The 23,724-nt window shown below is 50.8% G+C and overlaps 2 protein-coding genes and 1 long non-coding RNA gene across 4 annotated transcripts; 1 reads left to right on the forward strand and 2 right to left on the reverse strand.

The window, feature by feature from the left end:
- Positions 1-573: 573 nt before the first annotated feature.
- LOC136016225 (galanin receptor type 1-like) lies at positions 574-1,953 on the reverse strand. The gene has a single exon (XM_065683068.1). It carries the CDS (start codon positions 1,951-1,953, stop codon positions 625-627), a length of 1,329 nt encoding a protein of 442 aa, XP_065539140.1. The 3' UTR covers positions 574-624.
- Positions 1,954-7,903: 5,950 nt separating this feature from the next.
- LOC136017859 (uncharacterized) lies at positions 7,904-18,036 on the forward strand. 2 transcript variants are annotated; one of them, XR_010614117.1, is made up of 3 exons: positions 7,904-8,323; positions 14,478-14,772; positions 17,161-18,036. It is a non-coding gene; the product is annotated as an uncharacterized LOC136017859 (long non-coding RNA). The 2 variants fall into 2 exon arrangements; XR_010614118.1 differs by lacking the exon at positions 17,161-18,036 and adding an exon at positions 14,871-15,246.
- Positions 13,783-16,180, reverse strand: GRIFIN (galectin-related inter-fiber protein). The gene is made up of 4 exons (XM_065686533.1): positions 16,169-16,180; positions 14,663-14,742; positions 14,420-14,582; positions 13,783-13,947 (listed from the first exon to the last, which is right to left on the reverse strand). Exons 1-4 carry the CDS (start codon positions 16,178-16,180, stop codon positions 13,783-13,785), a joined length of 420 nt encoding a protein of 139 aa, XP_065542605.1.
- Positions 18,037-23,724: the final 5,688 nt, after the last annotated feature.

A 23,724-nucleotide genomic window follows, 5' to 3' on the forward strand; every position in this document is an offset into this window, starting at 1 on the left:
ACCTCCGAGGGCACATTATCCATTTTGAATTCCCAAATGCGGAGGGGTGATGGCTGCTTTAGTGCTTCTGGCTCTGCCTCTTCACATCAGGAGAATCTGTTTGCATGGAGGACTGAAACAATGAGGCAATGAAATCTCAAGTGGTAAAGTGTGTGAAATTCTCCTCTACTGTTACTTTATGATGATGCTGTTTCTAGCATTTCTTCACTGCTTGCAACTACAACTGATGGGTTTGGAGCTCAGAGTGCCTCTTACTGCTGCTCTTTATCGGCACAGGGCGAGCAGCAGCAAGCAGTCAAATCGTTGCTGTATCCAAACTGCATCTCTGCATCCAGAGATGGAGCTGCAGGGAGAGCTCACTCGTTGGGAAGTTGATCTATGTAATTATGTGGCTGTTGACTGGGCAACAGGCTCCACATCCAGTTGTCCCCAGTAAAAAGCTTTTGTCTAAAAATTTGATCTGAGTTAAAATACGTCGCCTTTTTCTCTCATTATTTGCTTCTTTCCGTGTCTCAGTTTTTGAACTGGTGGTGGGAGTGATTAGAAGAAAGTTTTTTTTCCCATCATTAAAATATCTGGTTCAGAAAGTCCTCTAAAGAGTCATTAAATGCAGGGGAGGGTGAATTACAAAGAAGTGTTCTCACTGGAGACAGTGTTTGGAGGTGGATGCTGGCAGGAGTTCAAGTGTCCACACTTGTTCTTATGGCCACGACCTCCCTGACATCTGCTGCCCACGGTAGGGGTGGCAGAGGGTCCTTTCTTTGCAGGGTCCATTGAACTCTGATAAGAGAGCAGCTCTGGGACTGAGGGACGGGTTGTCCCTTCGGACAGAGAGAAATTAAAGAAAGAGACCATTCTTTGGTGGTATTTGCTCTTCATTTCCTTGGCTGACCTGTAGAGGTTCCCAACAAAGCAATAGCATATGGGGTTGAGGCTGGAATTGGTGAGGCCGAGCCACTGGGCAAAAGGTCTGAGCTGCAGGATCCAAGGAGAAGGAGTCACATCCTGCAGGGATTTGGGGATGTTGAAATCAATCCAGATGTCCATCAGGTAGACTGGCAGCCAGGAGATTGCGAACAGCAGCACCAAGGCCACCACCATCTGCGCTACCTTCTTCCGTATCTTCAGCCTGGAGGCTGGCAGAGATCGGTTCAGGGCAGTGCTCTCCTTCAGCTGGCTGCTGCGGCTCCACAGCTTGCGCACCGTGAGGAAGCAGATGACCATGTTGAACAGGACTGGCAGGCAATAGAGGGCACAGAAGAGCAGAAAGTTGTAGGCTTGCTTGAGCCTCTCCTGAGGCCAAATCTCCCTGCAGATGGAAAACACCAGAGGCAAGCCCTCCACCACCCCAATCTCATCCCGTTTGTTCATGAAGATGAGGGGCATGCATATCCCTGAGGACAACAGCCACACCACCAGGATGGTGCTGAGGATCCTTTTGTGTGTGAAGAAAGACCGGGCGTTGAGTGGATTATGCACGCTGTAGTACCGGTTCACACTGATGACGGTCAGGCTAAGGACGCTGGCGGAGACAGAAACAGCCTGGATGAAGGGCACTGCCCGGCAAAGGAAGTCCCCGTACACCCAGGCTTTGTAGATGAGGTTGCCCACGGTGATGGGCATGCAGACACACACCACCATGAGGTCGCACACTGCCAGGTTGATGAGGAGGCTGCGGGTGGCACTCAGGCTGGACACCCGACTCCGGCGCTTCCGGGTGAGCACCCTGATGGACATGATGTTGCCCACAAAGCCCACCACAAACGACACGAGGTACATCACTGTGAGGCTGATGGTGACGGGCTCCTTCACAAAGAGGAACAGCATCTTCTCCAGCTCTTCCCATCCCAGCTCCTGGCTCCCATTCCAGAGCCCACCTTGGGTCTGGTTCTCCTCCTGCCAGAGCTGCAGAGGGCCGGGGGGGATCCCGGGGGATAGGAGGGAGGAATTCATGGCTTAGTCCCCCCGGGCACCCCGGGCTAAAGGGGCCGAGCCTGCCGCGCTGCCCTGTGCACTCCGGGCATGTTTAGCCGGGATCAGCCGCGCCTGCAAAAGACGGTGCAGAAAGAGGGGGTGAGCGCTGTGCTCGTGCTGTGCTCTCCCTCTTCGGGGAAGGGACCAGCTCTGAAATGGCTTCTCGACAACTTAGTGAAGAGGCGGCCGTGAGCGGCGGGGAGGGCGGGCTGGGCAGCGGGCACCGGCCCGGGGCTCCGTGGGGCAGCGGAGAAGACAGTGCCTCCAGCGGGAGGGAGAGGAAGGGTGGCACGGTCCCCGCTGCGCCGCGAGAGAGCATCCCCGGCCCGCCGCGGCTCCCCTCCCTCCCGGGAAAGTTGCGTGCCCCGGTCCCAGGCAGCCCCCAGACCCCCGGCTGTCCCCGCCTCGGTGCCCCGGGCCCTCGGCTCTCCCCCGGTCCCGCGGCGCGGCGGCACTTACCGGACGGAGGGTGGGCAGCGCCCGGCCGGGCTCCTCCCGCGGGCAGCTCTGCCGTGCGCGGCAGCGCAGGGGCCGCTGGCACCGCCCGCACCCGCATTCACCGAGAGGCTGCTACCGCACGGCCCCTGCACCCCGCGGCGCGCACCCGTGTCCGCACTCACGGCGCTGCACAAGCACAGCCCCCGCCGTACAGCCCCCGAACAGGAGAGCACACGCACAATCCTGCATGCGAACCCCGACAGACCTCCCTCTCCCTACACCCCCGGCACGTCTGTAGACCCCCTCACACGCTGTGCAGACTCCCCTTGCAAGCACCTTCCTAAGGTGCCCTGCACATACACAGCACCCACACCCCGCGTGTCCGTGCCCGATGTGCGCTCCCCCGGCCCCTCCTGTTCACACATGTCCCGCACACACTGGAACGGCTCAAGCTTTGCACCCCCTCTGCACCCACACCCGAGCAGGACCGGACCGGGCATAGCCGAGCCGTGCCGAGCCGAGCCGAGCAGGACCGGACCGGGCATAGCCGAGCCGTGCCGAGCCGAGCCGAGCAGGACCGGACCGGGCATAGCCGAGCCATGCCGTGCCGTGCCGAGCCGAGCCGTGCCGAGCCGTGCCGAGCCGTGCCGTGCCGAGCCGAGCCGAGCCGAGCCGGGCCGAGCCGTGCCGAGCCGGGCCGAGCCGTGCCGGGCCGAGCCGAGCCGGGCCGAGCCCGCCGGGACCAGTTATCCCGGCCGTAGTGCTGAAGGGACAGCTCCACGTCGGCCGGGCAGTGAATGGGCAGGGATGGGCAGGGCCAGGCTGCGACCGGCCAGGAACGGGGAACAGGCAGGGCAGGGGCGTACATGTTCCGTGATGTTCACCTCTCTTTCCCCTCTCCAGTGGTTCCCTGGGCTCAGCACAGCAGGGCAGGGAGGTGCTCAGGCACTACAGTTCCTGCTTCTGCTCTAACACAGGATCACAGAATCATAGGACGGTTTGGGTTGGAAGGGACCTTAAAGCTCATCCAGTTCCAGGTCCCTGCCATGGCCAGGGACGCCTTCCACTAGAGCAGGTTGCTCGAAACACCGCCCCACCTGGCCTTGAGCACTTGAACACTTTTGTGAAGTTTAGTTTGTTGTTCGGGGTAAAATCACAGTGTTTAGAAAATAAAGGCATGACAGATTGAAATGCCTATTATAATTTAGCCACAGCATGGTATACACCGTGTTTATAGGCACTCTGCTATGTGTCATGGTAATATTATTTCGAAGGGAAAATATTGAAACTAGAATTTTTGCTTTTCCCTTTAAATTAAATGCTTGAAGCATTCAATTACAGTAAAAGTGGGTTTTTGATGGGAACAGTGTTTCCAGCATAAGTTAAATAAGTTAAACAAGTTAAATAAGTTAAATAAGTTAAACTTCTGGCCCAGTGCAGGCTTTCAGTAGTTTCTTTCCCCAATGCAACACTAACAGCATCTCTCCCCTCTCCTACTGTGCTCCCCAGCAGAGGCTGGCATGTCAGCAGTTAACACCACCACAGGTATTGGAACCCACCCAGGCAAAGAGCACTCCAGAAAGAACACCAGAGTTTTGTCTTTTCTCCTACGCTGAAGGAATGGGAAGAATGGGTCATGGCAAAGAGTCAGTTGAAAGAGATGAATGGCTTGGTTGGGGAACAAGATTGGTTTGTGAAATGCAGCTTTTGACTGGAGGTACCCAGGTGGTGCTGGTGAATCAAGGGGCAAAAGTCTGACAGAAGGAACCGATACATCTGCCTGAGGTGTTTGGTTTTAATTTGCTTTCTTTGCCTTCTCTGAGAGAGTGCAAGGTAACAAACACAGCTCAGGTGAAGGCTGCTTGTCACTTGGTGACTGCCCTTGATTTCAGTGGGAAGTTCTCCATTCAATTTAATCTATTTATATGAAAGAAGAAAGTAAATCTTTTTGGTCAGCCTTATGTGAAATGAAAGGAAGATCAACAGTGGAATCACATTTGGGGTGGGGGAATGTGATCAGCGTGTAAAGCTCTTCCACATTACAATGCATTTGCTTTAAGCTTGTGACTGCTATCCCTTCTAGTTTTATGCATGTGTATTTATTTATAGCTCTTCAGAGACAAACAACTTCTACAAACTAATTACAGTGTGTTGCCCAGAGCACAAGGTACACATTATCCTATGCGGTGAAATGCATGGATACTCTCATGGATGCCTAAAATCTGCTGCAATTTCACAGCTACTCCACAGGCAAATAGATCTGTCACAGAGGCAGCTACACAGGCCAGGGTCAAAGCTCGCAATTGGGAATCACCATGCTCTCAAGCCCTTGCCAGCCACTGTCCAGCCCCGCTAAAGCAGACCCGCTATTAGGCACAGAAAACAACAGGATGGAGGTGGTTAAGTCAACAGTTTTAGCAGGGTGTTAACAGAATACAAGAGAACAGAGTGAAGAACTGTGCCAGGGCTCTTCGATCACATTTTGTTCAGGCAGTTGCCTTCCAAGCGTTCAAGCTAATAAAAGCAGTTAACTTCTTTTTCTTTTCTGCCCCATGCACTTTATTTGAAACCTGCATGATTTACTGCTAAGGAACCTTTAGGGCTTGAAATACTTGACTAGACTACTAAGTTGATCAGAGGTTCGATATACTTACAATGAATCTGCTTTTACGTCCATTGGCACCACTCACAGATGCCAACTCATCTCTACCAACGAATGACAAATCTCCATGCTGTGTCCAGCTGATAGAGAGAACAGGGCCATTGATTATAATGAATCCATTGATTCTAACAGGTTCAAAGTCACCGGGTAATTCAGGATGGGGAATCTCCAACGAAAATAAATGATGTGTCCTTTTCACATCAGTTCCCCACTTACAGAACAGATTTGGAGCAGAAGCTAAATACAGCCCACAGGAGACAGGAGCCATCCTTCACCAGCAAGGATAATGGACTGGACTGCGATGTACATCAGAAATAACCCACAGGAGTCACAGCTGTGAAGAACTGACCCGAGAGGAGCAGTGAGTCAGCCACTTTGGGCCTTTGCCAGAGCCTCAGGAACACTCACAACAGCTCCCAAGCCTGCCTTGGCTGCCAAACCTGCTTTGCCCTCTGCACATCGGAGTCCCAGGGCAGGGTAAATTTAGCAGAGCTGTCTCAGCACAACCTCTCTGCTCCTGCTGCAGCACAAGCTGGGTGTCACATAGCCACAGTGACAACTGCCTGTCCTAGGCCCAAGAGTGGGTGCTAGTTCTGGAAACCCTGAGGCTTTTCCAGCTTATGTTGATGACCAGGTGGACCTTGAAAGCGTGAAGGTGGAAGAATTCCTCCACTTGTGCATCTACTTGCAGCAGCTCATGTGCTTTCCCCACTCAGACTCTTCTCCCTGGTGAGTACAAGGGGACAGTGCTCAGACTCCCTGCTGGTGCACAGCCTCCAGTGGAGCTGCATCTTTGACCCTGTGTGGTGGCTGGCACCCAACTGAGGGGCACTTTGCATTCTTAGCTTTCTTCCTCTGCGTATTCTGACATGCCTGGTGTGTCTCAGCTGCCACAGCTTAACTTAAAGGCCTGTTCTGAGGACATCCATCCCGTGCTTGCCAAGCACATAGGTGCTGGTTGGACTGCCCTGGATAAACCCCACCTTCATCGTCACTTACCCCTTCTGGCTCTCCCACTTCTGATTGATGACATGGAGATGGGAGGACCATGGGGTAAGCGAGGCTCCGCGAGCCCCTGCCTCTGCCACTCTGCTGTGTAAGCTCTTTCCCCTCCTAGGGACCCAGCAGCTGCTGCAACCCTTGAGGGTCTATATGAGCATTTCTAATGCTTAGTATAAACAGGAATAATACTTAAATCTGTCTCTCTGGGTCTTGCCATTAGGAAAGAGTAACAGCATCACCATCTGCTAACTTCTATTGGACAAAAAAGGTGTCCATCCTTTTTAGCAACAAAATCCCCATATCCGGGGTGCCCCCGGTTTGAGGGACCTCGGAGCCTGCTTTGCCGCTCCCTCTGCTGGTGGCTGCTCCGTTCCCATGCCATTGCCGCTCTGATACTGCCGTTTCGGGGTGCACACGAGCTATTTCTGGCACCGCAGTCCAGGTCCTCGTCATAGCTCTGGCGTGGCATTCACTGATGTCAGTGCCTTGACGGAGCTGTGAATCCAGGAGGAGATAAGAGGACAACGCTGCGCACAGCCAAAGACAATACACAGAAGGTGCCAAGTGCACTTCAGATGCTTTGACAATAAAATAACAAACAAAAAACACCTGGGAATTGATGTTTGTTGTTTGTAATTACTTTTATGAGAGTGAAAATCTTTCTTCTGCCACTATTCTTCCCCCTCAATCAAAGAGTGAAACATTCAAACTATTTCAAGCGTCCTTTGGAGAATTTTAAATGGAGAATGTGTGCGTTTTAATGCCTGAGAATATTCACTGATGCCTGTTTTCATAAACAGATACGTGCCAAATTCCTTATTTTCTCTCCTTTTTATTGGAAACCTCTTAGATTGAGCGCTCCGGAAATGTAGTGGCTGAAATAAAAAGATGATTTTGTACAGAAGAATTTGTCTGATACGGTGTTCCCTTGCTCAAGGACAATGGAACACCATTTTGGCATCAGTGTGATTGAAATGCGTCTTTCAGATACCTTTGCTTTTGGTTTGTGCAGTAGTGCAGGCAAGCAGCATGGTGGGGAGTGCAGGTCTGAACGTGCTTCTGCAGGGTCCCTGCTTAAAACCAGGACCATGCCAAGTGAACTGGACCCTGTCTGGTTAAAAGGAGAGTGACTAAATGGAGATGTACTGCATAACAAAGTGGGTTTTCAAAGGAGAAATCGGTGCTGTGGATCCCTAATACACTGCATGAATTTAGAGGCAAGATTTTGAAGTGATGCTGAGCACCAAGTCAAGAAGTTTAAAGAAACCAGGACTTAGCAGGGGTGGCAGCTGACACACAAAGTGGCTGTCTGATAGCCCTTCTCTCCTGTGAGCTGTGATCCAGGATCAGCTGAAGCCATAGTAGGATTTCCTCCATGTCTATCTTTTATGGGGCAGGCTCACCCTCTGGATTAATACAGGCACCATCAACCCTCGGAAGAAATAAGAACCAGAGTGAAAGCAAAGCCCAAACCAAGTAGATTTGGTAACTGAGGAAATCTGGTGGTTTGACCAGGTCTGTGGGGCTCCTTTTCATCCTGTTATGACTCTAGTGGTCTAAGCAGTTTGCCACTGATGTTAGTGAGAAGGAAGGCAGATAAAACAAGGGGCTGCTAGGGCAGGCAGTCCTCTATCCCAGCTACATGCTGCCAGGTTTGCATGCCAATATTGCTTCCCTGGTGCTCTCTACCCAGGTGCAACAGGCTAATAAAGGGCTTTCTAGATCAGAAAACTTCCTAGTTGCATCAGCTGATTGCCATCTGGGGGAAGTCTCTGACAAGGGCTTTAAATTTGCCACTGTTTGCCTTTTCCCAGCTGCAGAGGCTCGCAGAGGGGAAGCACAAGGAGGCAGGAAGGAAAGGCCCTGAGAAAAAGCACTCTCAGGGCCCCTGTCTGCCTCTGTCAGGGAGGAGATAAAGGTTGGAGAGAATACAATAGGACGGAGTCTGTCTCTCTGAGCAGGATTATTTACTCTAACCCTAGGTGATGCTTTGTGGGTAGCTGTCACAAAGCAGATGTGCCTGGAATCAGGTTGTAATAGGAATTCGAATATGAGCACATTTGCAGCAAGGGCTTGATGGTCAAGTTTTATGTGTTTTTTAATAAGCTTTCTTATGTTTTATATTCCTAACCCGGAAATCCTTGGGATTTCTGCTTTGTGGATTCAATAAGGAATCAGCTGGGAGTCGGGGGGAGAAGTGATGCTGAGTCTGAATGCTCTCCAGCAGCCTGCTTAATGTTTTGACAGGTAAGAAAAACAAACTGTGAGCTGCTATTTATTTTGGGCACCCTTTTAGAAGGAATCTCCACAAATAGAGCTGTAGAGCATCAGGCAGGCAGGCAGAGGCCTTGAAAGGGTGCTAAACTCTGTCAGGATCAGTAGCAAACTTCTTCTCTCTAGTAATAATGCCTCACCTCTCTGTGCAGTGATTCATCTGGAAAGACTTGGGTGATTTACTGGAAGTACAATCGCTGCCCTCTCCCCTGACCACGTCTGTCTTTGTTTCCAGCGTGTGCTCACAGCCCAGAGCGGTTATAGGAAATGAAAGCTGACAGTAGATGGAGTTCAGCACAAAGGCAGAGGTTAGAAGGTAAACCAGCTGCATCTCAGTTTTACTCCCAGGGTTTGAAACCAGCAAGATTTTTGTGCAATAATTCACACAGATGTTACTAAGCTTTTTGGTTATTGTCTGGGCTGGAACATGAAAAAAGCTAGGAAAATGCTGGTTAGTAGCTAAGCCCACAGCAATGCTACCTATGGATAGATGGAAAATCCCTTGGGGCTGAGCTGCCCAGCAGCTCTGCTCCCTCATTTAAGACAAGGGGCTGGCTGGTCTGTGTGACCTGTGCTGTGCTGCAGCCTGTCAGCTCATTAAAGCTTGGGGCAACATCTGATAGATCATGGGAAGTCCCATCCAAACCTACCTATGGTTATATGGCCAGGCCAGGAGCTGTATGATGAGAGTACCAGGCTGGAGGCAAGAGCATCCCATTCCCTCCTTTTTCTGCTCTACCACTTTCCTGCATATGCCTTGGTTTCCTCACTTGCACAAGGGTGTTAATACCTTCTCTTTATAGTTTATTTGGACCCGTATGGTTTTAAAGTGCTTTATAAGACCCAGACAGCTTACAATGGCGTGATGGTGCAGTGAAAGCATCCTGATCTCTTGTAGGTTGTGTCTTGTGCTCTGCTAAAGCCAGACGTTTGGCTAGCTGTGTTTATATAGCTTGGAGGAATGACATGATAGATTGCATCTAGCTTTAGTAAGAGGGTCTTGAACAGACTGGAAGTGGAGGGCCAGTAAACTTGGGCATCAGGCTAATTTCTGTCACCCTTTCCTTGGGTGATACTCAGTAACACAGCCGCCAAAGTGATACCATCAGCTTCCAATTCTTCAACCTCTAGAGCTGATCCTTTCTTTCATTAAATAATCCTTCTCCAGCCTGCATTTAATATCTGCAGCTGGTACCTGCTACCATACATGTAAGATTGGTAATGGGAGGGGTACTTTCCTGTCTGAGCTGGCTCTGGGTGGAGATGCTATGAGTCAAAATGGCTTTATAAAGCTCTCTTTAAATGCAATAAGAGAAACAACTCTCTGCTTGCTAGCAGAGACTCCTTTCCACTGCAATCTGAGGCTGCCTGGTGCCTCAGAAATGCCTCTTCCCAGTCAGAACTGAGAGTTACTTCTCCTTTCTTCTTGTGTGGTGTTAATTTCTTTCTGTAATACCCTTCAGAGAAAGGCTGAACATTTGCCCTTTGTGTTCCTCAGTCCTGCCAGTGAATACGTGTGGCTCCTGAGCATTTACAGAGTTTGACAGCCCACGCTCTTGACTAAGCAGCCTCTTGCATAAGGGCTCAGACGTGCAAAGAAGAAAGTCATTGCTGATAAGGTCTGCACTTTCAACAGCTATTTCTGTGGCAAGGTGCTGGGAAAGCAGGAGCTTGTTGGGGATGCGGGAAACCAGGGATGCCACAGTCATAAGTCCGTGATCACTGAGCTGCACCACAGTACAGCCGCTTAGGATCAGTGGGGAGGTGACGATCTCTGCTGCAGCTCAGCTGTCATCCATCACTGAAATGGGAGGAGAAAGGGAATTGTTAGTTAAATGGTTAATAGCTGCCTTCTTCCTGCCTTTTGCTCACCAGAGCTGCCCTCTAGCTACATGTAAGTAGCTACAACTCCAGCACTGAAGTCTGGTGAAAGTGAGTACAAGTCAGACGCAACCTGCGCATTTCCCACTTTTTTCTGCTTTCCTAGAAGTCTTCCCCACTGGCAACAAATCCTTGTATTTCTTCACACCATCTTCCCTATCTCAAGGCCAGACGCAGTATCTGATATTCAGCTGTCCCTTGCTAAGGCTGGCAGAGGCAGTGTCACTCAGTCCGATGTCTCCAGGCTGCTGCCCTGCTGATGTGATTGCTGCTGACATGGGAGCTGTTTGCCTGCCAGCCTGTGAGGGAACTGCTGGTGCTTGCTGCTGGGGTATGCGATGACTGCCCACAGTGTCAGTGGCACCAAGGAGAACTCTGCTCATGCATCAACAGAGGCTCCTCAGGACATCTGCAGCACCGACACTGCCAGAGGGGGCCTTGGCCCTTGGAGTGTTTGCACAATGGGTTACAAGCATGATTTTTCCACTCCTTGATCTAGGGACAAGCCAGAGTGTTTCATTGAGCTCCGCAGACCCAGCCCAAATGGGGAGAATCAGTGGGAAAGGGGAAGAGATGGGAGGTTGCCACCTCTGTCAGCTTTGCCTCCTGAGGGACTTCTCTCTCAGGTGCTCCTCTCTGGTCTGTGTAAGCTCTGATGGCAGCAGCTGCTGCCTTATAAGCAGATCCTGCCTAGGATGGTCCTGTCCTATGGTAATTGCTCTCTCTGGAAGTGTTTCAGCCTGGTTCTTGTCCTGCCCTTGGCCACAGCCAACATACCAAGCTTAGCCTTTAGGCTGGGCAGTAAATGCTGGACCTGCACCCCCGGCTGCCTCTGCTCCTTCCCCTTCGAAAGGTCTCCTACTCTTCAAAAATCACCCTTGGGCAGGAGCTTGTCTCCATCAGCTCCCTCCCCAGTTACAAACCTGGGGTCATAAATGGGAAGACTGGTTAAAATTTGGAAGAAGGATTTATTTGTTCCCTTTGATCGCCTCGGTACCAGCCTCTGTGCAAGCCTAATGTGCCAACTCCGCTCCTGAGAGCGTAATTGACCATCAGAATTGCGGGGTTTCATTCTTCTCTGGAGTTTCTCCTTAAGGGGCAGATGAGGATCACAGTCCTGGAGAGCATCTCTCATTCTCCATAAAACTGTAGCAACGAGCTATATATAAACAGCCAGCCCTGGAGTTTTCCTCCCAGAGATGCTCTGTAGCTCCCTAGACTTCTCTTGCTCTGATGACCCCTTCACCCTTGGGAGCGTTTTGGCTGGAGCAGGCAGCAGATAAAATCCTGAAGCTAACAGCAGTGCTGTGGATGTGTTGGGAGAGATTGGGCTCTCTTGGTGCGGATGGTTATGGAATGAGATCAGCTGCTGACAGAAGCTCAGGGGAACGTGCTCAGGAATCAGCACATGATCTGTGCCTCTGCCTCATTTTTTGTGTCCACTTCTGGAGGACAATGAAATCATACTGTGTTTCTGCAGTAGTGCCTACAGATGGAGATTGCAGCCATATAAGTACAAAGTATCACCCTTAGAAATGATTTAATCACTTTTCTTCCATGAGAACTGATCCATCAAACCCCAAGGAACAAAAAGAACATTCTCTCTCAAAGGCAGTTCAGCATTATCAGATGTATGACACAGAGATCCCAGAGGGCCTGCTTGGTCTGTTTGTGCCCGTTTTATTGAAGGGATGGCCATAAGAGTGAAGTCGTTGAACCCCTGAGTTACACCACGACAACCAGAATGTGAGCCAGCCCTTTTGTCCCTGTTCTGATGGATTTCTTCCAGACCAGAGGAAGTCTCACCATCTCCAACCTTCCTGACGTGTAACCAAGACTGTGGCTATCTCCAAACAGTGTTTTTTGTCTTGTTTGGAGGGAGGAGGTACCATTTGGGACCATATTGTGCTCCTGTTGCACTCTTTGCCATGAGGACAGGATGGTTTCCACTTAGGGTTCTTTATAGTCTGGAAAAGCATTATAAACTTTTTAGCAGACCCATAAATATCAGCTCTGTGGCATCATGTGTTGTGGTTGGCTACACAGTCACCTCTTCCTCATAAGTCCTTGAAACTATAAATAGAGGGAAGAGTTGGGAATGGCCAATTTGAGCACTGGGAAAAGGCTGAACAATGCTGTGACTTCCAGAGATCTCACCCAAAGGAAAAGGATGGGTCAGGGCTGACTTCTTACCAAGTGATTTCTCCTTGATGGAAAGGACTGACAAGGCGAGATCATCTTTGCCTTTTGCATCAGGAATGTGGTCTGTCTTATGTCTGAGGAGCAAGGGAGTGATTTGGGGGCAAAAGTAATTGCATTTTTGGAGTGAGTTGCTGGTCAGATTTTAACACTGTGACATTATGCTTCTTGTGATGTGTGTAATTAAAACAAAGTAAAAATAGCATCTTGAAGCCTGCTGTGGCCAAGCCAAAGAGGCAGGGATGGGTTGAGCTCCAAGGAAGAGGGTGGAAAAGAGAAGAGGGTGCAAGGGACAAGTGGATTGTTTTAAAAGACAGGAGGACAAAAGAAAACAAGAAGGCAGAGCAAAGAAAAGCCAGAGGCTATCCACAGGGATAATGGCATTTTTGTTCATTCCAAACTTATCGTAATTTCTAGACCCTGATTTACTTTTGTTTGGAGTCCAGCTGCATTTTTGGCGCACGATGAAGAGACTGTGTGCTTTTATGTGTCTATTTAGGCTTTTACCATTTTCTGACCCTTTTTATTGGGTCTGTTAAAGCTTTTGCCCTTTTCTCAGGGTCCATTTAAGAAGCCTGGAGTCAGCAGGACTCGGGCTGAGCAAACATCCCTCAACTGGTGAAAGTAACCTCTGGAAATACCTTGCGAGTTGGATCTTAGCACCCTGATCTCCCTACAAGGGACCTTCATGTTGTGCTAGCCCATAAAGCAAAAAGGCAGTGTTTTCCCAGTGCCAAGACCAAGCAGCTCTCAGCCTGTGTCCTGCCCAGTCACCAGCCCTTGCTCATGCCAGCTGCCTGGAGCTTTGCAGGGCATGAATAACCTGATTGATCTGCCCAGTGAGGGATGTCTCAGCAGGGATTTCCACGTTTTATTTTATTGGCAAATATCTGTAGCATTTTTACTCAGCTCCTGGAAACAAATGAATGGGCTTTTCCATTCCTAATGTCTGCACCCATTACTTCTTTCACCATATAGCAAGCTGAGAACTAGTGCTAACTCACACCTAGGGTAGCATTACCTAGGGTAACATTGTAGGGTAGCATTCCAGGTGTCCAGGCTACTACTCAAGGCAGATGTCTATGCGCTGTGGTGATCTGTTAGGCTGTCCAACAGCAAAGACCTACAGAGCCCATCGTGTACCCTAAGGCATGAAGGCAAAAGGTCTTTGGTGATCTGGCTACAGTTAGTGACATGGCTTGGTGCCATGGGAATGACCATTGCTTCCACTATAAGATCACACATGCAGCTATCTCCCCGGCTAATGATGGTGTGTGTTGGAGGAGATGGTCCCTTGGCTAGATCAAGGGCTGAAGGAGGAATGGTCTTTGAGGATGTCCCAACTCCAGTCTCTAGTAAAAGCCTCGTTTGGTGATTTCCACTGAAGAAATGGCAATATCATTGAGAATCTGCAGCTTGGTGATGGATGAAAGCCGCTTCTGCCGATGCTTGTACTGCAAGATTTTGTTTTCATCAATGAAAATGTGGAAATAGTCCTGGTCAGAGTAGATTTCAACCTGAAAGAGAGACTGTGTTAGGTCCACTGTGTGGCTATATGTCCTTGCTGGACCTTGCTGCCGTCATGTCTGTGAGTGCCTGGGTATGGGTGCGTGCATCTGCAACCCAGTAGAACCCTGCCAGGGCTGCCATACACTCTGTTCACCCTTGTTTTGGGAAAAGAGAGAGAATAACTGTGTTCTTTGCTTCATGATAACAGAAACTGGTGATAAAGCAAAGCCTAAATTGAAAACAAATGGAGCATCCAAGAATTACTGCTGGAGCTCTGTGTTTCTGTGCCAGAGCTGGGTGTAAATCAGCAGCAAATCAGGGTACAACAGAAATACTAACAGGAGACAGAGCCAGAAAGGGGATGCTACTTGGTATAGTGCTGCAGGAAAAGCAGGGCTAGATCCATGAGGAGGACCCCAGTATTGGCTGGGTCATTCCTGTCCCACCACTGAGGACATCTATGGGGTGACAGGGGGTTACCTGGAATGACTCCTTTGCTTTGAAGGGGAAGGTGTTATTAACCTCTTCCTTCCCCCAGTGGTTGGCAAGGAAGGAGTTGCAGACGATCCTGGAGCTGGAGAAGCGAGGATTAAAGTGGAGAGCGATTTGGTCTCCAGGATCACAGAGCAAGTTGATTTCAAACCTGGGACAGGGAAAGAAAGAGGAGATGGAGCGATGCTGCTGGCTGTTGTGAGCTGGGATTGCTGCAAGCAGTGCCCTTACATGCTTGTGCTGGAACTGGTCTCACCCTTGACCACGACGCTCCAGCCGGGACACATCCCCTCTGGGTACAGGGCCTCAAACTGCCGACAAGGAGGTGATGGTGAAGCATGGTAAGGTGGGAGAGATGCACAGCCCTGTTTATTCCTTATACTTCTCCATCTTTCTCATCCTGTCATCGTTTTCTCCTTTCTTCCCCATTCCCATTCAGGTATTCTCTGCCCCTGCCTTTTTCTCACTTCTATACAATCTCAGGGGCTCTAAATTGATAAGAAATGAAGCTGCTCCAACATCCAGGGCATGAAGTGGGATTTGCTGTCCCTGAGGTCTTTTGTGAAGACCTGGCTGGGATCAGGGAGCAAATATTGAAGAAGAACCTGGATGCCTTCATTGTCAGCAGGACACAAAGACCCTGCTCCTCTGCCGGCCTGGGCAATACAAAATCTGAAGCAGAAAACTTTGTGATGCTTTGAAGCAGGGTGTGAAAGACAAGGAACGGGTGTAACGTGGCATCCAGGCTGTCCTCATCTAGCATTGCATGGGGGGTTCTTCCCATAAGCTCCTGCCTGATCCCCCCATTCCACCTACTCCCCCCATCTCCAAGTTTAAACTGGCACAAAATGACCTGGAAAATGTTATTTTTCTTTAATAATACATAGTTTTATTAAATAAGTCATTGTAATAAGAAGTGCTTGGTCATTTCACCCAGCTTGTTTTTAGCATTCTAACGATCCTGCATTTCTGATCAACCCTCCCTCCCAAACCTATTGCTTGCGCTGAAAAGATCTTCCCAGCCTTGGCACCTCCACAGCCTTTCCCTTCCTGTTTCTTTAACTGCCATGATGCCTCATTTTCCAATGCATTTTCAGGGTACGTATGTTTTTTAAGCAGGAGCTGAGACATGCCCATGGCCAACCTGATGCCCTTGTGCCTGGCTGCTCTTGGAGGGCAGCTTTGGGAAGCTGCACATGGTTGTTTGAAGGCTCTGACTACACCAGTGCTCACCCCTGTGAACCACAGAGAGCTGATGGAGCTGATGTTCCTTTTTTGAAGCAGTGGTGACGGCAGCACCCAGGTTCACCTTGCCTTAATTCTTGGCTTGTTATCATTGCAACAAGCCCAGCAAAAGGCACACCATGAACACAGCAAACAGCAGTTCCCTCTTTGCTGCTGGCTGTCCCAGCAGAGATGAATGGCAAAGCATTGGCTGTATTTCAGTCTCAGCTCAAACCCTCCCAGCCAGAAGTGCTGCAGCATTGTCCCGGACCAGCCGTAGAATAACCAAGACTAAACATCTGTCCTATTGCCCTTTAGTGAGAGCCATGAAGGTCACAGTTTTGCAACAGCCTGGACCAGACTGCAATAGGGCAGCACCACAAGTAGCATCCCCACGTCTTTTGGGATTTGTGCCTTTCTTGCTCTTATCTGTGCCACTTGCCTTTACTGACTCTTTGACCCCATGCCCCTCAGACAGCTCAGGCTGTGCCAGATCTTGTCCCCAGCACTTACCCTCAATGCCATCCTCTTGTCTGTCCTTGTCCGGCAGACCCACGTCGGGTGCATGGCTGGAGGGGTCTATATAGAGGCCACGGGCCTGGAGCCCACATATGTGGGGATTAGCATCAACAGGAGCAGAGAACTTTCTTTCAGAGTGGGCTTGGACATGGGGAGCAGTAAATCCTGGTGCCTGCTCAGTGGGGTCAGCCTGCTCATGCGTGCGGGGTTAATCCAGCCCTGCTGCTGCCTGCACAAAGGCAGCAGTGACCAAGCAATCCTGAGCTGTGAGTGATGGAGCTGGCATGCAGTAATGATGGGCAGACAGGCATTCACACTGTGGTCTGTGTGTAATGCATGAAGGAAGGATGGATGGGGGCTCCCAAAGCTCAGGAGATACTGGGAGTCCCGTTCACTGCAAGGTCCAGAGAGAGGGGAGGTGGCTCCGAAGGGGCTCAGCTTCACCCTGACCATCAGAGGGTCCTTTTTCTCCTTGTTTTCTTTCTATTCACTCCCTGTGGGTCACAGCCCGGTCTGAAACAAGCTGATGCCAGCTCTGTCAGAGCTGCTTTTCCACCTCGCAGCACCCTGGTGTTGGTGGGACTCGGGATGCTGCTATGCTGAGCTCAGCACGCCCCAGCTCTGCGCTTCCCTTCCCCGCTGGGGACAATACAGGGATTTGGGAGCCTTTGTCTGATATTTCCTGTCATGGAAAAGCACCAAGAAATGAGCAGCGATGAAATGAATTTCAGTGATGGGGATTTTCAGACTGACAGTCAGCATGTACAGCTGGGTGAAGTGAGCCAGGGAAGGGAGGGACGGGTGCACTCCCTCCTCTTTACAGGGTAAATGCGTTAAAATCAGATGCTGGCCCCATCCCTGCATGCACAGGAGGCTGCAGCACTTCCTGGCTGGTCCTACAGGACTTCATGACTTTCATGGTTAAAACTTCTTTGCTGTATGGGCAGCAGCGCTGATGTTACTTAATGTGTTTATTCTATTTCCAGTAGATAAGCGGAATGAGAGCTGCTATCCCAGGCTCTGGTGCCCTTGGCAGATGATTAGAAATGCAATCCCGTGGACAAAGAAGCCAACAGGCTCTCTCGGGGCTGAAAAAGCCAAGTCCCAGCTGGGATTTGCCCGTTTGGACTCCTACAGAACTGAAGCTTGTGAAGCTGAGCAATGCCGTGGTCCCCTTGCTCTGTGCCAGGGAGCAGAGCTCTGTGCTACAGATGGCAGCATTGGGAAGTGCAAAGGAGCCGTGAGCCAGCAGCAGACGTGTTGAGGTGGTGGTGCCAGGGCCAGGGCCATCCCACCCATGCCTCCTTGGGCTGCCATAGGATGCTGGACATTGGCCTCTCCAATGTGCCCAGCCATATGTCTCCCTTACTAATGGCCTGAACCCAAAGTTGTGTTTTCACTCTTAAAACATCCCTCGCTGATTGTTTCTCCTCTCAGTCAGGCAAAGGACTACAGGGAGAAGGGACTATAAGGAGAAGGGACTGCTTGTGGGATGCTGGACAAAACCAGACTGCATTGCAGTTCTGCACATAGGAGAGGAGTGAGCTGCAAGCTAAATATCTGTGCCAGGTTTATCATAACTATGCTAATGAAATCAGCGCACTGAGGAAGGCTTGGGCACCACAGGCCAGGTCATGGTGCAGTAGGATAACAGAGGATATCAAGCCATGGTGGGACAAGTGCCATCTCCTTTCCTTGCCCAGGGGCTGCATCTCACCCACATAGTGCAGGAACCAGTGTGAGTCACGACCTCTAGGGAAGCTGCTGTAGCTCTTTATGATTTCTATATGATTTTATGCTTGTCACGAATCTGTGCACATGGTCTGACCTGGCAGGGTGATGTCCCAGCCGCACTGAGTCTCCTTCCAGTTTCCACTGGTTGCAGCAACAGGCATGGAATTTGCTTCCCTGCTGCAAAAAGCTGCATTGGGCCAAGCGGCACTGAGAGCCATAGGGCTGCCCTGTGGGAAAGCGGTAGTCAGTGAAGGCAGGTTTGGAGAGATGGGAAAACTCTCAAGGAAATCTCTCCAGGAAGGAAGGGGAGTTTAGATTGCTCCAGGTTTGGGGAGAGCAACATCTGAGATACCCAGCACTTCCCAAAATTCAAGTTTAGATTGCTCCAGGTTTGGGGAGAGCAACATCTGAGATACCCAGCACTTCCCAAAATTCAAGCTTTTGCTTCCTGTTGGCATCTCAGCGAGAGCAAGAAAGGTTGCTTGGGAAAAATGCAAACACGAGCGTTTCACCAGTACGTGGTGCCCAAATACCAGCTGGTTTCACAAGTGCGCTTTTATTTGCCTTTGTGCTGCTGCTCAAAGCTATCATAGCATCTGCCTGTTTAGCAAGGGGGAAGGTCTGTAAATATGTATAAATTTCAGATGCTGGAGGCAGCGCTGGGTGGCTGGTTCTCAACACCATAACTTTTCCTTCTCTTTGGTGATGGATGGAAAAGTCTCACACATGCTGATTGTCTGCCACTGGCATACAGAAAAGACAGATACAGGCTGAGGTGGAGGGAGTCTAGCGCAGGAAAGGAGAATGGTTTGGTTAACTACAGGGGAGGCATTAGCAGACCTGCTTAGGCATTTGCCAGCCATTTGCTCGTACAACCACCAGCATTTGCACCTTTCCTCAAGCATGTGCTGCTGTTTGTCCCACAAACAAAGTGGCAGAAACACCCAGTGAGGAGCTGAGCACTCTGCTTCCCATGGGAATTTTCATGCAAGGCTCCCCTGTGCTACACCGGGGGCTTTTCTAGACCTGTGATTATTTCCATCGGTCTCTAGAGGTCTCCAAACACACAGCCTGGATTTTCAGGACCTGAATGCAGTGCTCAGCAATACACACCGTGCATCGGTCCCCTCCTTGTGCACTGCCTGCCTCTGCAGTTCACCCACCAAGTGATGCTCCGGTATCTGACACCTACTAAGGTTTTACTGTGAGCTCGTGTAGGAAAGAGGTGTCCATCCCGTAATTAACTCAGTCGAGCCCTGATGTGAGTGGTTGGTGGAGTATCTGTCCCATACCTGCCTTGTTCTGCCAGCTGGGAACATCAGCACACAGAGCTGGCTGTGCTCATGCCTGCCTTATATTGCTATATGTGTCCTCAGGCATTATTGCACAGCCCTGTCTCCAATTAATATTCACCCATATATGTACTCACACACATATATAGCATCCACTTGACCTCAGCAATATGTACCTACTGGAGGGCTGTGATCCCAAATCAACCCACATTCCTTAAATACACCAATGCAAACAAGCCAGCCCAGTGCTCCTGTGTGGCCCATGGACTTGCAAAGTTGCTTTGGTGCCTAATGGCCATAGCAGGGTGGATGTGGACACAGGGATGCAGCCAGAGCTGGGCTCCCCTTGAAATCACTCTTGGCTAACTCTCTTCGGGCTAGCTCAGGGGCCTCCAGCCTTGCAGTCTTGTGGAATAACTTTATATTAAGCTGAGTAAGGATGTATTTTTAGTGGTGGGCTCTAACAACCTGCCAGGCTGGGCACAACAGTGATACTGCAAATGATGCCATAGCAAAGTCCCTTGCTTTTTCTTGCTTTGAGCATCCCCATCCAGCTGCCACCCATTACCTGTCTGGGGAGAGCACCATGACTCCCTCCTCCAAACCAAGGATGCAGGTCTTTTCCTCCACCTCTGGAGCCAGAGTGATTCAATGTCTTTCCTATGCTCTTTGTTTGAGGACAATAGCTTTGCAGAAACAAAGATATAATGAAACAATAGCCCGGGTGCAAGCAGAGCCTCTGGGCATTGCCTGTGTGCTCCAGGCAGGCTCAGCTCCTTCTCTTTGGTTATCCCAAACCATGTGGGTCTCCCAGAGCCTTCTCTACCAGACCAAACCAGGGGCTGTGCTTTCCCCATCACACGCCTCTGTGTGAGGCTTCTCCAGACTTGCTTATCTGCTGCTTGGCAGTATTTATACCTCCTCCACAGCCATTCCAGTTTCTCCAGGGAATTCCTAAAGCTCCCCCATGCAATCAGGAGTCAGCTCCCTGCTCCAGTCACACCGCCTCGGGAATGTGTTACTCTGGGAAGGGTTTTGGCACGTTGCTTTGCCAGCTCACCCTGATTCCCTTTCCCCCAGACCTACAGCTCTGCATTAGCTCCCTGCTCCTGGATGGGAGCTCTCTCCAGTGCTGTTGTCTACAGCCAACATCCAGAGACCGCTCATCTTCTTGTATGCTAGGGCTGGATGGTGTGAGTGCTCCTCCAGGCTTAATGCTGGAGAGGGAAACTGTGGCTACAACCCTTTTGAGTTAAATCCCGGTGCAACAGGCTTTGGTATCTACTTCTGCAGTCTTCCCTGGCTGTGCTTTACTGGACTGGCCGGAAGAGGGCTGGAGACTCCAGGCAAATCTCTACGATGAATGATGAGCATACAAAACCTCACCCATGGGTCTAACTCTAGAAGAGCCTGATGCAACACCTGCTGTGCTGTGGGATGGGGATCAGCTCTGCAGCCTGCGCCTCCCAAGCCTTCTTTGAGGAGACTTCTGTCTCTCACAACATGCCTGGCAGAAGGAGTCCCTTGCAGCCGCTCAGCCTAAACATCCCCAGGCAGCTTGTCAGAGAGCAGAGAAAGAAAACATCACACCCTGTAAGGTGGCAAGAGAAACAGGGAGATGCTGACACCCCAGCACACACTGCCTGGTGTTGAGCGAGCTTCCTGCACCTCATTGGAGTGTCAGCTCCACTAACAAGCTGCTGGGAATGGCCTTGACGCTGGCAGCTTCTGGGGCCAGAATCTGTCATATCTTCCATCTTTTGACTGCTTGTTAGCAGGTCCCATATCCTCCCAGTACTGGGGAAAGGGAGGGCATGTCCTCTCCCTCAGCAGCTGTTTAGGTATGAAGTCTGGTTTTATGCTTGGTGGCCAATAAGTGGGGAAAGGAGCCCGGTCTGGTCCTGGTCAGTGCCGTGAATGTGAGTCACTGCAAGTAAAACCTCTGCCTCTCATTGCACCCTTTCCCCATGCAGATAAAAGGGGAAGGTGATCCCACCGCTGTCCCACTCATTCCATGAACCGGCACAAGTGCAACTGAGGCCAAGCCCGGAGCTTCTGTTGTCCCTGCACATCTGCTTGCTGCTCAGGACTTCCCTTTGCGCGGCTTTGAGGAGCAGGGATGAAAGGCAGGGCAGTGGAAACACAAAGCATGCCTGGTTTATTTTACTTATGACTAGACTCTGCTTAAAAGGAAACCAGCATTATCAGCTCCAGCACTGCTGGGTCAGATGAGTAAATGAAAGAGGAGGGTTTAGTTTATGATCTGAAGCTTGAATTTGCTCTTATATGGGCATCCCCACAAAGCGTTGCTTGCTGCCACCTTGACTCTACTCATGTCATGGGGATGGCCAGGCTGCAGCCAGAAACTGAGGCAGAGGTGAAAGGCATTAGGCAGAGAGAGCAGTCGAGCTCAGGTTGCATCTACCCCTACTTCCTTGGCTCAAGGCAGTTACACGTGCTGCAACACAAACATTGCTGCAGCCAGCACATCCCAGCCGGTGGGTATCCATACCTGCCGCATCATTATCCAGCCAGCCTTTGTGAACCAGGGCTTCATCATTTCTTACTCAGGTCCTCACGGAGAAGGTGGTAAAGCTGCGCCAAAGCAGGTCCCATTGCCCTCACCAGCTGGGAAGGAGTGGTGGGTTTGGGGCATGGCTCACCCATCAGCCCTGCTCGGCACTGCGAGGTGCAGGCAGGCAGAAGGTAAACACGCGACCTGGCACGGGCAGTTGTTTACTGCCCGGGGTTCATAGAGCAAATATTTGATCATCCGTAAATAATTGCCCCGTTGTATATGCAGGGACCTGATTTATCCTGCTCCTTGGTGATACCTTCCAAACTCCCTGGGGAGACATCCATCTCCCTCTTCCTGGTGATTAATGGGGAAGGAGGAGAGCTGGCGCTGGGCCTCGCTGTGCTCCTCAGAGTCAGTGTGGGTGTACGGCATGTCCTTCCACGGTGGTCTCTGGCTCAGAGCTAAAGCAATGACAGAGCCTCAGGAGGAGGGGGGGATACATGTGAACTCTCCCTGCTCATTTACATTGAATCCTTGGTTCCTGGAGAGCATCATCAGCATTGCTGAATCCCCCTCAGTCCCCCATCACCTCACTGCAAACTCTTGCCAGTTCAGAAGTGTTTCCCAGCGGCTTCCCAGGTGAGGTTAGTCTCCAAGGGCCAGGCTTTGAGCAGCTCTGTTTCTGTACTGAGTGATTTACTGCCCCAAAACACAGGAGGATGGGGGAGGCACATCACTAGAGGGGCTGCAGCTTGGCAGCATGCTCTGCTCCTGCACTGGGCTGTGAACACAAGTAACAGCAAGACCATCTCTTTATGATGCTCTTCCCTGCAAGCTTCATGCCAGCTCCTTGGCCAGGGAGAGCGCGTGGCAACATGCCTGAGCATGGCACAGGCGGGCCACGCTCCGCATATCAAAGCCTGGATTCCTTCCCCAGGGACCAAGAAGTGTGTTGGAGCCGCAGCCTCATGCCTGCAGGTAGGTTTGGAGAAGACACAGAGGAGAAGGAAGCCTGTAATTGGGGGGAAAGCGACCTGCAAGGTTTTGGGGATGCTCTGAGGTTCATGGAGCAGCCAGACACAGGTGTATCCCATGTGCTGGGATAGCAGATTTCATGAGGACAGCTCTGGTTTGGGGACATCAGGATTTGCCCTGCTTTTCCACCATTTGTAGTTGAAATTTATTAACATAAGGAGTCCTATTGAGGTGCTGGCATTGTACAAACCTTCCCATGTCTGTGTTTGATATCCCCATCAGCTGTCCTACAGGCTGGGTCCTAAAGAAGGTCCAGTTTGGGTTCAGATGTCAAAAAGCACCACAGGAAGATGAAAAGGTTCCAAAGAGGAGCAAAACAATGAGGCCATCAGTGTCACAAACCCTCCAGCACCAGGCTGTCATCTGCCCTGCTGCATCAGTGACATAAAGGGACTGTGATGTTTGCAGAGGGGATGTGGGGTCCACTCCCCATCCCAGCCTCTGGGAGAAGGTGGGATGACACATGCGAGGTGAGTGGTGGGAAGTGCATTTTCATCCTGGCAGGGTCTGACACACATCCAAAGGGTACCGGTTCCAGCAAGACCCCATACACGTGTGCCACAGGCCACCAAGTCAACAAACCCCTGAGCCTGGAGTCTTGGTTCTTTTCATGTGGGCTCTGACCTTTGCCACACAGGGCTGGTGGCTGAGGAGAAGTGCTGGGTGTTGCAGCAACATGCAAGATGCAGCTGGGGAGGAGGATGCAGCTATTTCAGAGAGCGCGGAGGAAGAGGAAGGGCTGCTGACAAAGACTGAAACTAGAAAAATGACGACGATGACAAAAACCTTCCCCCCATTTAGGGAACCGACTGCATTTCTTTCCTGGTGTGACCAGGATAGCTCAAACCAAGAGACACAAGTTCAAGCTGATGAATTGCAACTCCTCGTCCCCCAGGGCTGATGTTCAGTTTCAGCTGGAAAGGACCAAACTCCCTACCAGAGACATCAGTCTCCTGACCTGCTTAGGGGAT

This window comes from Lathamus discolor, chromosome 6 (genome assembly GCF_037157495.1).
Source record: "Lathamus discolor isolate bLatDis1 chromosome 6, bLatDis1.hap1, whole genome shotgun sequence".
NCBI classification, from domain to species: domain Eukaryota; kingdom Metazoa; phylum Chordata; class Aves; order Psittaciformes; family Psittacidae; genus Lathamus; species Lathamus discolor.